This window comes from Teleopsis dalmanni, chromosome 2 (assembly GCF_002237135.1).
Source record: "Teleopsis dalmanni isolate 2A chromosome 2, ASM223713v2, whole genome shotgun sequence".
Taxonomy (NCBI): Eukaryota; Metazoa; Arthropoda; class Insecta; order Diptera; family Diopsidae; genus Teleopsis; species Teleopsis dalmanni.
In genome coordinates, this window is record NC_051847.1 from 26,280,672 (window position 1) to 26,299,424 (window position 18,753).

Genomic DNA, 18,753 nt, shown 5'->3' on the forward strand with positions numbered 1-18,753 from the left:
AAATTGTTTAACTTCTTCGCCATCAAAATTATGTTCAATATTATATTTCTGTGGGGTGTCTGAAGTCAAGTTATTTTCGTTATATTGTTTACCTTCCTGTATAAATCGTTTTAAAGGAATATGAATTGTTGCTAGTGCACGCCAATTAGGATGTAAATTTATACCAGTAGAATCCATTTCTTACTTTTAAAAACTATTTGCACACAAAATATTTGTCACAACAGGTAATTACAAAAACTAATGCAGTACAAGTACAAGAATAAAATTGCAAAGGCTTTTATTTGACAATTGTATACAGCGGCTGTATTTTTCCTTGACGTTTACTGACATTTTGTATTAACTTATCTAGATATTTATGGTATGTATATATTGTCAAAAAGTGCTCGACTGATGAATATTGAATAACTTCTACGTTCAAAACTCCCTTTTAGTTCATTAATTCTAACGTTATATAACGTAATAACATTATTGAAATGTAAAACTAAATTTTTTATATATGATTATCAATTAATAAAAAAAAGGTATTATGACCAATTTTTTTTTGTTCTATTATTTAATATTTTATAAATTGTTATTGTGTAAATATTATTTATCTCTCTTTTCGTTGGTTTTAGATGATGCAACAAAAGGGTTTTTCCCTTAACACATTTTTAAAATAAATAATATATAAAACTAATAATAAAAATACAGTAACAAAATTTTGCACTACGAAAACCACATGGTATGGCTTAGTTCGTATATGTAAACAATAATTAGGAAATAAATTTAAAAAAATATTTTATAAATACATTAGTAGTTATTAAATATTCCCAAGTAAGCGAAAGACAAATTAGCTATTATCACAAAAAATCAAAATTATAACGTAAAAGTAAATAAAGCAACTCACAACTTCAACAGTACACTTAAATGTCAATATGTCAATATCTCTATAGCCGCATTCATGAGCCAAAAACAATTTGCAAACTAGCAAATGTAAAGATCATTCGCAAGACAGGTTTTATAAATTTTCAAAATCACAAACAATTTTTTTTAAGTTTCAGTGATTATTTGATTATCCAAAAAAAATCAAAATAGGAAGCAATTTAGAAATTTTGAAATACATCAGCAAATTACGTTTTCGGAAGACCCATCAATACAAGTTTTTGAATATTTGACTTATTGTTCTTTTTCTTATGTTAACATTTGTCGAACTTATCAATTGATTAATACACATTTACAAATAGATAAAGTAACTAATGTTTTAGGGTTTTTTTACAGTTCAGCGCCATCATACAGCATTTCTCATATATGTGGTGTATACTAACCCCTTCAATTATACACCAGCTGCAAATAAAAATATATGTATATAAATTAATTTTATACTTTATTAACATATTTATTTAGGAAATATAATACAACCAAGGTAATGCTATGTTTAGATTGTTGTACCTAACTCGATGTATATGCAGCAATATGAGTCATTTTATACACAAAATCCTTATAAAACTATACTATGGAAGTTCGTTAAATCTAAATTTTAACATAATATAAAGTAACATAAGCGGAACACGTTCTAAAACATTTATTGTACCGTGGATGATTGTCTACCATTCATACATAATATGTTAATATATGCTGTATAAAATTTTAAAATATATTGATATCTTTATAGCAACGATCTAGCATTGTAAAAATGCAAACATACATGCTTTTTTCACTAATATTTACAAAATGGTATACAATGATGCTTAATTGTGAAGCATCATATTTAGTTCATTATTTTTTTCTATTACTGCATAAAAATGTTCAACACCTGGTAGCACTATTAGTTTCATCTTTATAGCTGGCAACGCCATCATGCCAGCTGACATTTTTGTTATGCCACGAATTGGCTGATGTTTGATGCAGAAAAGTTTGTTTGGTGAAGTGTCTAATTCAATTGATAATATAGCAGTAGCTATTTTTTTTAAGAAGATATAGAGCAATTTGTACTTAAACTGTTAAAAATATGTTGGCTGGATATACCTGGTTCCTGTTTAGTGTTTTTTGTATTATAACTGCCAGGACAAATGAGGTAAACATCGTCTATTTCTTTTTAAACAAAATTTAACCATATATACAAGCATCTAATTATGTGCACTAAATAAAAGTATATTACTCGAATAATTCTTCCATATGTTCAGTTTTTGGCTTACGCTAATTCTACAAACACTGAAAATGTTGAATTAAATTTGTATGTATTGATTATATATTGTGACGTATTCAAACAAAATTATTCTCTAAATAAATGTTTGATACGCAGACGTCATTGAGCGGCAGTAAATTTATTAAGTATACATATTTGAATGAGTGGGTGTAATAATTGTCATAATGTAACAGGTGTATTAACTGATGACAAAATAAACAAAAAAAATATGTTTGCTTTGGCTTGGCTAAAGCTGCATACTTTTGTTACACATATGTTTTATAAAATTAATGAATATGCATTCTAAAAATGTCTGTTCTTACGATGTATAACTAATATCCAAACGGTAGCTCCCCTCCGCTGACACACATCTAGGTTAAAAATAATAAATTAATTTTGTTTTGATATTATAACTAAATTAATCGAAATTAAGACTAGTAAACATTTTTAATTAAATACCTCGAAAATCACCACATATTTGATTTTTTGATAGATGAAACAATTTATATTCAACTGATTCCATTATTTTTTAACAAAAGTTAAATGTACTTTGATAAAAAGTTTGTAAACAAAGTTTTATTCGCTTTAATCAAATGCTGAATTTAGTTTGCTCTGAACAATGCAATCTATTCAAATATATATGTTGTTCTAATGGTTGTTGTAGCCCTCAAAGACCTGCGTGTATAGTCCACTTTGAACGGCACTCCTCCTCCGTTTAAAATTATTCAAAGAAGTTTTAAACGGTACTTCGTCGTCGAGCTAAACGGATGACGTCGAGACGTAGACCCTGCCGTTCTTGGAAGTTCTTATGGTATATGAGATCTTCTATTGTTGTTATTGTTGTGTTAAACGACATTTCGTGGTCGAACTCGAAGAGTGATTCCGAGGCGTAGACCCTGCCGATTTTTGGAAGTTCTTATAGTATATGTCATCTGTTGGTGCTGTTTTAGTAACCCGCTGAGATCTGCTTGCAAAATCCCTTTAGAGTCTGTTGAACGACACTTGATAGTCGAAATTGACGGTCGTTCTTGGAACCATAATATTTTCTATCTTATATAGTATTAACTAAATAATAATTGCATTTCTCTTAATAATCTATGTATAGTTTATATGGATTGACTTCTTTTTTTATAAATATTTATATTTTAGCATCCTAGTCCGCAAAGATATCTTCCACTTGCTCCAGATGAGGAAACACGTAATGTAAATAAACGCTTTCAACAAATTATGCAGGGGAGTAGTGCCGATGTGACTTGGCCGCAAGCCTTAAAGCTTAAATCAGAGAAGATAAACGTAAAAGAAGAAATTGCAAAACTAAACACTTGTAAGAACAATTAAACTTACTTTCTTTAAAGTATTACTATAACATAATTTTCAGCTTATGTACACCAAAGTTCCTGGCCTGAAACAAATATACATCTTGGTTCTGTAACTGCTGTAAGTTTTGATAAGGATGGTAACGTAGTTATATTCCACCGAGTCGATCGTGTTTGGGATCAGGACACTTTCGACAATGCAAATATATTTCAACAAAAGCGTAAAGGCCCTATAATAAATAGCACTGTTTTAGCATTTGATAGACAAAGTGGAAAATTAGTCTATGAATGGGGACGGAAATTGTAAGCTATTACACTCTATAATAAACTATATAAATATAATTCATTTACATTCTACCTTTGTTATAGATTTTATATGCCACATGGACTAACAGTTGATCATGAGAATAACGTTTGGGTAACTGATGTAGCATTACATCAAGTTTTTAAATTTGGACCAGCCGGTTCAAATGATAAACCCTTAATGATTTTAGGAACAGCTTTTACACCCGGTAATGGTAATTCGAAATTTTGCAAACCCACCTCAATTGCTGTATTAGAAAATGGTGATTTCTTTGTTGCGGATGGTTATTGTAACGCACGCATACTTAAATATGCGCCAAATGGTGAAATGATAAATAAATGGGGTCAAAATTCGTTTGCAGGTAATATTTTTTGTAAGTGCACTAATACAAAACAATTAATATATTAATTCATTCCAAAGGTGATTCGTATGAGTTCGCTCCTAAGAACTTTTTTGCAATACCACATGCGCTCACATTAGTGCCAGAACAAGAACTAATCTGTACTGCTGATAGAGAAAACGGTCGTGTACAGTGTTTCTTTTGGGTAAATGGAACATTTCACTCACAATATCATAATCAAATTATTGGTGATCGTCTATTTAGTATGGATTATACACCAGCTAATGGTAAATATATATATAAAAAACATATATAGTTAAAAATTATTAAAAACAATCAATATATCTTAAAGGTGGCCAATTAGTTATTGTTAATGGACCCACTGCAGAATTGGGTATGAATCCAAATCACTACAATGAAGTACGCGGCTATATAATGAATATGAAAACAAAAGATGTTGTATCTAAATTTGGACCATATAATAATTCACAATTCGAAAATCCGCATGATGTAGCAGTCACTAAAGATGGCAACGAAATCTATGTTGCGGAATTAAATCCAACGCGTATACATAAATTTGTACACACAACTGCTGCAAATACAGCTTCAATGTCTGTGTCTAAGAAACCTACAGCAACAACCGGTGTTGGGCCAGAATATGAAATTGCAAAAGCTGCATTTAAAACCACAAACGCAACAAATGAAAACACTACATTGCCAAATAAAGCAGGTAGACATCCTAGCGGTACTGCAATTTTAGTAGCGAGCCTAATGCTACTATTTACTTTATTCACATTTGGGCTGGCACTTCTAATTGCTCGCCGACGTAAACGAGGTAATCCAGAATTTAATGTTGGACAGCCAAGTGAATTGGTATATCGTAAATTAGTTGCGTCCTCACAAAATGTTTGCGATGATTGTCCCTAAACAATACTATATAATTTTTTTTAATTTTTTTACAACATATCTATAATTTTATTAGTTCTTTTATTAAAATGTAATGTTCCGTAATATATATTTTATTTCCGTTTCAATAAGTTTTTTTTTTCAATTTATTTGTAATAGATTTATGGTGTAATAGATTTTAAATTGTTTTATTTTATATGTGTGTATAAAAAATTATGTAATTTGTATGTGTTAAGTCAATACGCTATTTATTGATAGTTTTTTTTATTTTTGTATTTGTATACTTTAGTTTAATTTTAAATATTTTTATAAAAAAGATTTCAATCTATCATAATTTCAATGTATTTTGTCAGCTATGTGAGTCTAATATTTGTTGTTTAATTCTACCATCTATGCAAGAGCTTGTAAATTTCTTTAAATCTTTAAAGATTTAGTAGTTCTCTCCTCCTTTGTAAACTTTGTGCATTTGATTAGTTAGTATCTTTGTTCTAACCAATTGAACTGCTTGTGATGAAAATTTATAAATATAAGTTTATATGTAATTACAATGAAAATTAAAAAACTTCAAATCACATAATATATAACATCACAATTTCAGTATTGTACTAGCAACTGAATATATTGTTTTAATATTATATTTTATTATTATGAATTTTTTCTAAAAATTTTATATTGAATATATAATTAATAAGGTGTAAAATATTTTAAAACTTAGATATAAAGTTTTTGTTTATATAACTGGCAGCATCAAAAGAATTTTAACTATTAAATCCGAAATATTTTTTACAAAATTTTTAATTTTAATTAATATTTACTGACTGATTTTATGAATCTTTAATACTTTTAAATTTTTATATGTATATATAAACTCAAAAACGCAGCTTTTATACAATCAATAAGAAATAAATTTATGAAACAAATGATTTAATTTTTTTTAATTTAATTTTTCTATTTTAGCACATTATTGATGTACAAGTAAAGTTTTCATTTTAAAACACAAGGTATAATGTTTATTTTTATTTTCAACTTTCTTAAGCATGAATTTATATTTTTATTTTAATTTCTGCTTATATGTGCTCTCAATTTATATGTTTCTTTATTGTGTATTTATGTGATATCTAATAATGAAATATTTTTTAGGTTGTTTACCATTCGGTGTGAAAAATCGACGACATGCTTGGGATTTCCCTGCAAAGTCGGAAGGTTTTAAATTGGGCGGTTTACTTTTAGATCGAAGTAAACACAATGGCTTTGAAAAACTTAATCAAAACGCTAGCGATGAAGAGAACGAAACTACCACAACAAGCATACTAACAAGTGCGCAATTTGCTTAAAAAAATATTAGTAATTAAAATAAATTTAAATAGATATTTAAGTAATATGAAGAATACGAAACATAATTTCAAAATGTTAAAAAGGACCAACGCCGCAAGTATTTTTTTGAAAATTTTTTCGTTAAAACAATCATAATCCAACTCAGGTTTAATAGTTGCAAAAAAATGTTTCAAACTATTTTGTATTTTGTTGTTTTTAAAACATATAAGTAAATTAAGTCTATTTTAAGTATAACAATTCAGTTCTTCAAACCATAAGAATTTGTTTGAAACTTCCAAATTTAATTACTTATACATTTCGTAAAGCTGTACTTTATAAAAATTACCAAAATAATTTTAAATTAATACTTATTGAGTGGCCAAATTTTGAAGAATATGTAGCTAGAACAGGGACATGTATAATAAAAAACTTGTATTTTATATAAATTTATTGTATAATATAATAAAATAAAACTATCATTTATATAAAGTAAGAATGTATTTTCTATAAAGTAAAAATGTTTTTCTATGCAGGAAAGAAACATTTTTGTTTTACAATTAAAATAAAAACACATTAACAAGCAACCAAAATGCAATATAATATATTATTAACTATCTAAATTATTTCCCAATATTTAAATAAATTTATAAAATCTCATTTTTACAAAAGTAACAAAACAATACTACATGCTTCAAGCATTTAATATAAAAAATATAAACAGATTTATTCTATACACAAAATTATTTATATCAAATGTTTAGTTAATATTTACAAAGAATATGTAAGTGGACTAAAGTTTTAAAACTATAACAATATTTGCATATATGCTCATTTACAAAAAGTTATTTTAAAAATATTTGCCTAATAATGTAAGGAATCTCTTACAGAGAAAGTAGAATACTTTTGAAGACATTGGATTTTCTTTTACAAATTTGCTTTTCTCTTACAAATTAGCTTTCATAAATGGCTTCAAATGCTGATGGAATGATTTATTCACAGATTCGGTATTTAAGGGACTCTTTTTCGCCCATTCAAATATACGTTCGTAAACATTACCATCTGAAGCGCCCAAAGCTGAATCTAATACACGATCATGCAGATCGAAACCATCCACCAAAGCAACTGCATTCGGTCGTAATTGTTTCAAACAGTTCTCCAAACGTATTTCCAAATTATCTATTTCAGTTCCACTGAAGTTGATAAACTGTAATATATATAAAAAAAATCGAAATTAGTATAATATAAAATAGCTTTAGATTAATAGATTAAATTAGGCTGTATTGACAACCTCGTACACCAAAACTCCAGAATCAGACTATGGATGAAACACACTCTATACATCAGGCCTGAAGAAACACTTTAAAGATAGAAATCCCTAAAAACTAGTGTATGCATAGTGTTCCTTTGAAAAGGTGCGACTCTTCCATTTTAGTAGAAGGGAACCAATCTGACAAGTCAATGATATTGGAGATATCCCTAATGCAAACGCATGACAGCTTTGTTAGTTAGGAAAGGGGTCAGGAAAATTTTGAATCTAACTAATAATCTGCAGTAATACATGAGGTGGAGTATAATTTCCTCTTCATTCGCAAAGCTACATCCACGACAAAAGTGGTTAGAAAAATCAGCATCTATTCTTAATATTGATAGAAAAAACAGACAAAAAGTGATGGGATGTAAGTGTGATAATTGAAGCTAACTAGGATTAAGGTAAAGAAACGTTGTCACTTCAATAAGACTTAACTATAAATCAATAGATCCAAAATTTATGTCTAAGTTAAGACACCTTAACAGATGGACAAGGTTATGAAAAGTGGAGGTGGAATTTGGGAATAAATTAGGGATAGATGTGCTTATAACATCTATCCCCAATATAACATGACCTCAACTGTGCAAGGGCAGTTCCTATTACACGGACAGGCTTCTTTTACCTCTAGAAATTTAAAGCATATGTTAGTGAAAACTTCGTTGGAATGCAAATGTGATCTTAAAGAAGTACCAAAATGGGTATGGAGGAAAATTTTGTTGTTTCTAGCCCACGGGAATTCTGTGGTGATTTTAGAGGGTGGTGCACAGCACTTATTTGTCGAAATTGATGAGTGGTTCCAGGACGTAGACTCGGCCATTCTTACAGGAATATAATCCATTGTTAATACTATTTAACACTTTTTAATAGCAATAGTTATTAGAACTATTGCATTTAATAATAATAATTAACTAAAAATACGAGTATAACTATTACTTACTCTCAAAAAATCGCCAATTCGATTTAAACAAGCATCGATTAAATACAATTCTAGAATAGTTTTTAAAACATCACCCATTGCATTGGAGACACCACGTGCGATCGCTAGTAGTTCTGTGTAAGCAGAAAGTGCTAAGAAAGCACGTCCATGCAACTGCAATTATTATTAGTAAATAAAATATAATTCAAATTTATATATTATAATTAAACATACATCGGCCGCTTGTGTTAGTTCAATGCCACACATATTCGCAGCTACTTCTTGTCCATAACCTTGTTTACGGAGTTTTTCCATACGTTCATAGGCAATACGTATTTTACTGAAAAATAATTATATATTTTAAATAAATCAATAAATTAATTCCTAAGCATACACACTTTGCAGCAACAAATTCGAAGGCTTTTACAATACTCTGTAGCGAACCATCGAAGTTGACAAATTCTGTTTCTTTTACAGCTTCACTAATATATGCAACCGTTGGTACCAATTTTTCGCCATTCAAAGCTTGTGCGTAGACTTTAACCAAATAGCGTGCCGTTTGCAATAACATCACAGTATTTTCTCCTTCATACGTGCACACAGCTGTAGCCATGCCATAAATGGTAGGAAAGTTGGAGCAATCCATATAGCCATGTCCACCACAAGCCAAGCGACAGAGCTCAACACCACTAGCTGCATCAGCACTGCAGATTGCCTTTAAGCAACATGATAGTGCATGCATTTCAGGCAATCGCTCAAGAATGCCCTGTTCCAATTCACCACTCACATTGCTATACATATTCCATACATTGTCGCCTGTAGTTTTAATAACAATTGCTTTAGCTATCTGTGGGAATAGTTTTAATTGTTGTGTGGTATGATCCATTATTTGGGGTTCAGGTAGACTGCAAATAAATTCAAGTTGAAAAAATAAATCTGAAAGGCAAATAAAATCTATTTACTTTGGATCTATTGGACTTTGACGACGCACGGCTGAATACCGTGTGGCAATTGTTGAAGCTTTCGCTAAGCTTTGTGCTGTATCACGTATAAGAGCACAACGCACGAACATCATAGTGCCATAGGTTAAAACAGTATTCTTAGGTGCTACATATGTGCCATCAGGAAGGACCTGCAGATCAGATGTTTTAATATTTTAAACCTAGTGTTGATTTCATAACTCTACACAAATATGGTACCTGTTGATTTTTCATAAGCATATTTTTAAGTGGAATACGCAAGTTCTTTAGACCCAAGTAACCATTATTAACTGATTTCATACCCAATTTGGTACCAATTTCGCCAACATCAATACCAGGTAATGGTTCATGCGTCTCCTCGTCACGTAATTGCACTATGAACGGAGCCAAACCACGAAATTCACCTTTCGTATAAAGTTGTGCAACAACAATTGCATAATTTGCAGTGTGACCCACTGGAGTTAAGGAAAGTAAAATACTATTAAATAGGTTTAAGATAAAATTTATAATTTTTAATAAAACTTACAACCACCAGGCCACCATTTGTAGGCAGTTAGTGTAGGAGTATTCAAAACAAACTCTTGTGTAGAAGCATCATAGTCAGCACGTGTTTCTAACCCACGCAAAAAGGTGCCATGACCCAACTCAGTTTGTGCATAAGTACCAATTATGGAGCAATCCCATGCTTTTGGTAACCATTCCATTTGTTGGTCCATGGTTCCTGTAGAGGAATATATATTGTTATTTGGAGACTGAATTTGATTTTATAATTACAAGAATACCTTGACCCATGATTGTCGGTACAAACATTACAAAATGTAATGTCATCGGGTTACCTTCCTTAATGAGAGCAGAACCGAGTGAACCACCAAGTATAGCACTTTAAAAGAAGAATATTTATTATTACTCATGAATTAATATATATGATCTTTATAATACTTATAGACGTCGACACTATCTTCGCCGTCATTACGTATTTGACGTATTTTTTGTGCGATTATGGTGGCTTTTTTTACACTATGTTCATAAAGTTCCTTATGTGACATATAGGAAATTGGTATATCATCCTTCAAAGTCGGATCATCAAGAAAGAGTTTTTCTGAAAAAATTTTTGGAGGTAATAGTTAGTAACTTTGATAAATTTATTTCTTTTTATTAGCAACAGAATTTCAAAAATTAGTCAGATATTTTTTTTTAAACAGAATACGATAGGCGAAGGTGCTTTTATTTCAGCTTACCAATAATAGAAATCTTATAGCTATAATATCTTATATCTATAACTATATTATATTATTATCTAATGAAAACTCATAATATTTAATTATTAGGATAAGTGTATACTACGAGCCTCTACTGATTTATCCACAGGTGAAGTCTTCTAAGCTGATCTAAGAACATCTTGGTGTCAGATTCCAGATTTCACCTAAATAAAGACACTGGACTAAAGATTCCTGCCAAACACATGAAATTTTATATAGACGTCCTGACATCAGTAGATTCTACTGATGTCTGCGTGCTTTAATTCCAGAACTCAAAAACGTTAATTAACATAAGTATGTTCAGCTACAATATATCAGTTTAAGTAGGTGTTTTACAAAATCTGCAGATGTCAATGTATACCTAACAAAATAACAAAGGCATGTCTCATAATGAAATCAATATTAATCTGCAACCAGATGTACTGAGACCGAAAAACCAATGGCATAATGTGTATCTATAGCGTGCGACCCTAGATAGTATCCCAAACCTTTACAAAAAGTTTATATTCGATATTTTTAAATCCAATCCAACTTTATAAGTAAATATTTAGAATAAAAGATTGGGTCTTATGAGAGACAACTTCACTCAAAAGTTTGTATTGTTGCTGCTCTCCTATACAGGTGCAATTTCTTTTAAAGATATATACAGAATATAACATTTTCACTCTTTCAATCATCCTTACACTTGACTTTTTTTTATTACTGTTATTATTGTCCGTATCTATTTTTTACCTACAAAATTTCATTAGAAATTATGGAACCTTAAGTAGAAATTTTGAAAGAAAAACCGGGTGTTTCCCTATTATCGCTCTCCATTCCAATTGACAAGAATAAATATTACCTTTTTTTATTATTTTTTTAAAAAATATTTAAACAATTATTTTTCCTTTTTATTGCTAAATATATTGACTACAGTCATAATAATAATTTTATTAACTAATGTTACAAATTATTGTTTTTATTTTTTAATCAGTCTATGAATCAATGTATCTATGTATATATTTGAATTAAAAAACTTGAATGTACTTAAAATTTAGCACACCATAAATGTTTAAGCGATAAGTTCAACATTTGAATTTATTTTGTATAATTGTTTTTAATCTGACGGATATTAGTGCACATTTAATAGAGCGATTATGAATGAATACTACTATATACATATACATATATTTATACATATAAATATAATGTAATTGCCTATCAAGTTTCTTTGGAAAATTGGTTAGTAAAAATGTTGATAAATTCCAAATGAAAAGCATCAATTTCAAGGTACAAAGGTCTTAAGTACTTGCTCTCTATTATCTTCGTATATAATTTTCAGATACATACGAAATTTTAAATGAGTCAACAGCTTTTGAACTCTGGAGCAACATTTATAATAAACCGGGTCTCTAAATATTTTACAAAACAAAAAATCTAATTTTTTTTATAAAGTCATAGTAATATATTAATACTCGTAAGAGATTGAAATTGAATAAAAATTAGATTAAATATATGAAAAGTTATTTTACTCAATCAAATATATTATAATCTATATACTAATCTATGTAGTCAATTGGAATTTGAAGTTCATTTTATTCATTGAAAAATTATATAACAAATCTAGATTTTTCTCACGTTTTGTTTTTATATTTTGTATTTATAAATTGATATTTAAATAAACTTTCCTTTAATTTTTTTTCTTCATAAAATAATAATAAGTACCTTGCCGCCTCAGTAGCCAGGTCGAGGACTACTGGCCAATCTATTCCAAATGTTGAACCTCTGACTTAATACATAGAAGCAAATCAGAGTTATCTATTTTAATATCTATCTTTACAAGGCACTGGCACCATAGGACGGCATGGAGCTAGACTTGACCTACCCTATCTCCTGCAATGCGTCTCTACCAGCTGTGGAAGAAAAAATACCAGAACACCTGATGTGTCTATGTCCAGGTTTGGCCAGAACTAGGCTTAAGTTTCTGGAGACCCCTTTCTTCAACGCTCTCGGCGATGTCTCTCATGCAGATTCTTGACTTTATAAATGCCTCTAGCTGGTTCTAGTTTAACTTTCTCTCTACTACCCACTATTACGAGGTTTTGTGAATTCAAAAAGGCTTTTGTAGCTAATTGAGGAGGACTCGTTCCTCCCTCCACCACAACTAACTAATTATACAGCTTAAAACAGCTTAAAATACTTTATTCCGTTATAGTAGAATGTTTTTCCAAAACGACATTATAGAAAATAAATAGAAAATAAAGTTTTTTTTATTTATTTTATTGGCTACTAGCAAGCAAATATTAATGTGAGTCAAATCTATTCAAATCTAATAATAGAATTCATTAGAATTAAGCCACAAAAGTAATAGAGTCTTAATTAGTATTAATTTAAATTATGCTATCAAAATAACAGAAACTTTAAAATATTCAAATAAATAATACAAGAAACAAAGATCTATTGGAACCTGTTAGAGTATATAAAAAGGAATAGATCTATATTAACCCCTTCAGCTTACAAGCTAGTTTAATATTCGTTGACATACTGTTTATTTGCTCAGAATTTTTTAAATACTTTTAGCATAAACATATAGATACAAGCATTCACTTCATTCGAAATTAATTCGTTGGTTAGAAATATCAATTCGTTATTTGTAAAGTTAGAGGCATAACAGAAGCAACAACTAATTGTGGACTGCACACCATGATACGTGGAACAATATCAAGGAGAACTAAATCTCTCTGTTTTTATAAATATTAGACTTATTTTTAGATTCAAGCACTCACTCAGTTTCAACTGCATTTATTCGAATTACTGACATACCTATCTGACATAGGTACTCGTATAACATGCATGACAATATACATACATTTAATTAGAACATTTATTATTGGCTATTATTGAAAATCATTTGATATTCGATTCACATATTTAAATAATTTATAATTTTTGAATAATTACAAAGAAATCGAATTGTATTTTATTGAAAGTGCTTCGGTCAAAATAGTGAGGCAGAAAAATAAATGAATATCAAAAAATCGATTCGCTGTACATTCGATCTATGTTTATACATATAATCTGTAACTTCTCCACTTTGTTACAAAAATCTTGACTAACTTAATATGCCCTTCTTAATGCACAACAGTGCAAAATGTATTAAAAATTTATAATAAATTAAATTGTATATTTATATTGTTATATTAAAATCTATTAAAAGCAAGTATAGATGGCATTAGATATAAAATTTTTAGAACTGAGAAATTTTTTAAATGTTAGTCGCAGACAAATATTAAGAACTTTGTATCTTGCATGGTGTAGGTCACGTATGTATTGTGTGTCAGCACTACTGTACTATTACTTATAATTTACTATATATAATTGCTTTTTTAATAATAAGGAAACTAGTAGCTCTACTATAACTTAATACTCATTAAGTACATTTGTATATTAATGTGATAATTAGTCTTACACATAAACATGTACGTATGTTCGTAATGCTCAACAGGTGATAATAAATGTATACGTTATCGATAGACTAACCGATAGATATATATATAGCTTTTATTATTGTACTTTGCACGAACTGTATGGTAAGATAATATGCCGGAAGAGTCTTTTAATATATATCTCATGCAAGTATATCAGTTCCTCTAAGATTGAAATAATAATATTCAAAATATTGGAATGAAAATAAATAAATAATTAATATTAACAACAATAATTTTCATTTTACTAAATTGAGCAATTAACCTGTGTTTTTATACATGTAAATATATGAAATTTTAAAAAATACATAAAGAATAAGGAACTCTAATTATGGTATTTACGACAAGCTTACCAACACGGCGTTATCGAATCTCATAAGGGTTACAGGCTCCTCGAAGAGATATGCAGATTTGAGGTCAATTATTGCTAAATCTGATGAAGTGATAAACAATAATTCAGTCAAGGCGTAGAGAGTGGTTATGAAGAAACCTAGCGGTTAATAGAGAGTAAAAGTGCTCAAGTGCACTGACTCAACTAGCCTTAACATAATATACTACTTTTTTCGATTAAATCTGGAGTTGTCAACCTATAAATTCATAAGTGGATTCAACTTTTTTAAATTGGATATTGTATCAAGGAATAGTTGTAAATGATTTTAGATTATTAGAGAGAAGAATGGTATACTAAAGTCTTTGACATCTATCATGCTATATCTTATCATAACATATATGAAACGACATTAGAAACAGAAATAACGTCGTTAGTAACTAATTTCTTGCCTAAGTATACCATTTTATAATTGCTTTTGGTAAACGAACAATTAGATATTCTCCTTATTTATTTTTAGGCTTACTACTAATAAATTAATAATATTTTAATTAGACATATTAATTTTATATTATTAAATTTGCAAGTCATTATTTAAATTATAAGCTATTAACATAAAACTATTTATATTAGTAGGCATTTAATTGTTTCAAAGCAAGTACTTAACTCAGAAGTAAAAAGTAAATGTAATTATATGTTATATACATATATTACCTTGCCGACAACAGATCTTTTTTCTAATAGCTGGTACAGTCAATATGTTTACACATGCAATAATTACATGTATTATCCAGATTATTACTCAATCCCTTTAACTTATTAACGTTTTTTTTTTAAGAAAGCTAATATTATTTTTAGCTTAAATGTAGCTCTAAAAATTAGATATAATAATGTAGAAACTCAAAAAATTTCACACTCACCCAGTTTCTTTTTTTCTTCATATTTCTTTGGGCCACCCGCCCACCAAACTGAAAATTCATTGCTACTAAAAGTAGCGCTATGGCGCTCTTTTTGTAAATCAGGGTTAACCGTATCAATTGGGACCATTTTTTTAGCGATAATTTTTTAATTTATTTTCACAATAATTGTTCAGAATTCAAAGAAAATTTCGGAAGTAGCCGTTCAACCATTCACGCTTAAATCTCCACGAATACTAAACGGACAAAGCGTACTTTTGTAATTAAATATTAGCAAACTTGTTTAGACGTAATTGCTTTGTACATAACACAAACGCATTTAACAATTTTGCAAAATAATCACTGACGGATAACGAACAAGAATTTTATTCCATTGAACTTATTTTACTAATTTTAGTATTTAGTAGATTTAATCTGATTTATGATAAGCCACTATATAAATTTTTTTTATATTCGTTTCCGATTGGTTTCTTAGCACCATCGATTGACCTTTGATCCAATGTTTCAGTTAGCATGTAAATTTGGGAAGAAAATTTTTTATTAACTTTATGTCTAAATTTCATACATAAAATTATTTTGCAATTGAATTCATCTCTACGTACTCACTAAATAATTAGAAAGAGTTTAACTTAAAACTTGTTTTGTTTATGTATTTTTTTTATTTACATTTATCAGCATAATCAGCTGATTTTCATACCATTGAACAAAATATGTAAAAATTTCCCTATTTTGACTGTTGAAAAAATTTTCAAAGGGAATTTTTAAAATACGAAATTATAAACATTTCAAAATATAAGAAAATTATAAATATACCAGTCATCATACATACATCATACAAATTCAAATCACTTTGTATTTATATTATACAATTTATAATTAATATAAAAAATTGTAACATTATGTAATTAGTGATAAGATAGATTTTAAAACTTTATTGTTAGTCTCATTGTAAGAGAAAATACAATAAATAAATTTATAAGTATTTAAAAGAAAAATCGTGTAAATCATGTAAAAACAATATTAGCATATTTTTAAAAGGATCGCAAAAAAATAATTTGTATTTTTTTTTGTCACCAAATACATATAAACGTTTCTTGTTTTATTTTACTTTAAATAATATAAAACATTTTTTTTTTATTTAACAATATATCTTTATTGATCTGCTTTAAATTAAAACCTAACAATAAGTTTTAGAGTCTTAAAGACTAATAACATTACATTACAAATTATTTTACATAAATTATTTTACAATGATATATATATATATATAATCATATATATAATATAATCATTTGTAAATTATTTCAAGGGGGCTCTAAATAAGAATATATATATAATATACTTGTATATATATAATCATTTGTAAATTATTTCAAGGGGCCTCTAAATAAGTAGCCGGGAATTATTTACCAGGCGTACAATACCACGGCTTATAAGTTGAATTAATCAGAATGATCTTTTGGAAAGCAGGATGGAGGATCTATCATTCCGTTTCAGTCTATAGGAAGTTGTCATATTAGCAAGAGGTCTAGCTAGCGGATTCACATGGTTTTCAACACCTGAAATATGTTTCTGCCTTATTCTCTAGAATTCAACTTTAACCATCGGAACTCTCACATATGTTTTGCATTTCTGATAATACAAAACATATGTGAATAAAAACATATTTTAATTATACATTTCATTACAACAAAAATGAATGTAATTCGAGGTAAAAAAAAAATTTATATATAAACAATTAATGTCGATAACAATGTTTAAAAAAATAAAAAAATAATTATTATAATATTTATAAATTTGATTTTAAAGTTAACTATGATGAAAGAAACTATTTTCTTATTAGAAACTATTTTTTTAATAAAAATATTTTTAAACGGTAGTAAATTACAACAACAATACAGATCTATGGTCAGCTAAAATTACAATTAATAAAGTAATAAAATTTTGTTGTTGTAATTTACTATTATTAAAAAACCTCTCTAATTATTAATAAATTTTTTCTTCGGTATTTGACTATTTGATCATATAACTTTGTTATTAAATATAAAAATTGTACTAGCAATAGATATGCATAGATCTGTATGCATATATAATAATAAATTTTTCTGCTTATTAGTTTTTGCTAGAAGTCATTATCATTTAGTGTTAAATATTTACCATTCTATTTTGATTTTTTAATTATTTATAATATTTTCTACTTCATTACAAAAATGTGAACCGGTTTTATAAGATTATATTTATGATAAATGCACAAAGAGATAAAAACATAATGAGATAAAATCACAATGAGATAAAAACACAATGAGATAAAAACGCAATGAGATAAAAACAATGAGATGAGGTTTGAAACACGCAGTAACATAATATTTTATAATTCTTATGTACTTTAATCTTTATGTTTAACATAAATCTTCAATGCATTTGTGAAATCATATCAATTATTTTAATGTAATAAGACAAAAAGATGGATTCTATAAGTACATATATATATCTTTTCCCATAAAAGTAAGGTTATGATTTACAACTATGCCAAAAATAATGTATTTAAAGATGCTTTCACGAGCAATTAGCACTTCCCCTTTAATTCTCGTAACTTTGACTAATATTCAAGCATCAATTAAATAGTTCAAAAGTTTTTTAGCGCCTGTGACGGTTTTATTATCCCTCTTTTTACAAGGATATTAACGATTCTAAAGGTTTATTTATTTCTAGAAATAATATTTTATTTTTATTACAGGTTAGCTCTGAGAATAAAACGTCTACTGTGGACCACTAGATTAATTACTTACTCTTTTGTTTTTAGGAAATAAATTATTCGTTGCCATGGCTAGAGAAATCCACTTCCTTTATGTTAATCCACTATTTCCTAACTAGCTTTATATCACAAAGCACAAGACTGCTTAAATTTTTAAATAAATAATTTAAATAATTTGAACTAAATTCCAATAAATTTTCAAAGACAATTTTCAAATTTTAGGCTCTGTATATTTAATTTTGTATAATACAATTTATCGCACTATTATTAAATATTTATAAAAAAAGTCAGGCTTGATATCTAAAGGGCGTAAAATAATAATACATAGTAGTTACAATAATAATTTTTAATATTTTAAAATTGTTTTATTTTATATACAATAAAAAAAGAAACTAATTTTTATAAGTTAGGGTTATATCACTGTTCGAGAATACAATATATAAAATATTTTAAATACCATATTTTTAATCGTTACAATTTT

At 28.1% G+C, this 18,753-nt stretch overlaps 2 protein-coding genes across 4 annotated transcripts; one reads left to right on the forward strand and one right to left on the reverse strand.

Annotated features, from left to right (window-relative positions):
* Positions 1 to 1,835: 1,835 nt before the first annotated feature.
* On the forward strand, positions 1,836 to 6,505 carry LOC119677971 (peptidyl-alpha-hydroxyglycine alpha-amidating lyase 1-like). Of its 2 annotated transcripts, XM_038089564.1 has the most exons (8): positions 1,837 to 2,053; positions 3,314 to 3,488; positions 3,543 to 3,783; positions 3,850 to 4,145; positions 4,205 to 4,411; positions 4,477 to 4,959; positions 5,988 to 6,031; positions 6,171 to 6,256. In XM_038089564.1, the coding sequence occupies exons 1-7, from the start codon at positions 1,988 to 1,990 to the stop codon at positions 5,996 to 5,998; spliced, it is 1,479 nt and encodes a 492-aa protein (XP_037945492.1). In that variant the 5' UTR covers positions 1,837 to 1,987; the 3' UTR covers positions 5,999 to 6,031; positions 6,171 to 6,256. The 2 variants fall into 2 exon arrangements, with proteins under 2 accessions (XP_037945490.1, XP_037945492.1); XM_038089562.1 differs by lacking the exon at positions 5,988 to 6,031 and having other exon boundaries at positions 1,836 to 2,053; positions 6,171 to 6,505.
* Positions 6,506 to 7,140: 635 nt separating this feature from the next.
* On the reverse strand, positions 7,141 to 16,180 carry LOC119677972 (probable peroxisomal acyl-coenzyme A oxidase 1). Of its 2 annotated transcripts, XM_038089565.1 has the most exons (11): positions 16,120 to 16,180; positions 15,521 to 16,006; positions 10,489 to 10,648; positions 10,332 to 10,429; positions 10,076 to 10,270; positions 9,769 to 10,004; positions 9,532 to 9,701; positions 8,968 to 9,474; positions 8,804 to 8,909; positions 8,591 to 8,743; positions 7,288 to 7,548 (listed from the first exon to the last, which is right to left on the reverse strand). In XM_038089565.1, the coding sequence occupies exons 2-11, from the start codon at positions 15,645 to 15,647 to the stop codon at positions 7,288 to 7,290; spliced, it is 2,013 nt and encodes a 670-aa protein (XP_037945493.1). In that variant the 5' UTR covers positions 15,648 to 16,006; positions 16,120 to 16,180. The 2 variants fall into 2 exon arrangements, with proteins under 2 accessions (XP_037945494.1, XP_037945493.1); XM_038089566.1 differs by having other exon boundaries at positions 7,141 to 7,548; positions 15,521 to 16,160.
* Between the last annotated feature and the right edge of the window lie 2,573 nt (positions 16,181 to 18,753).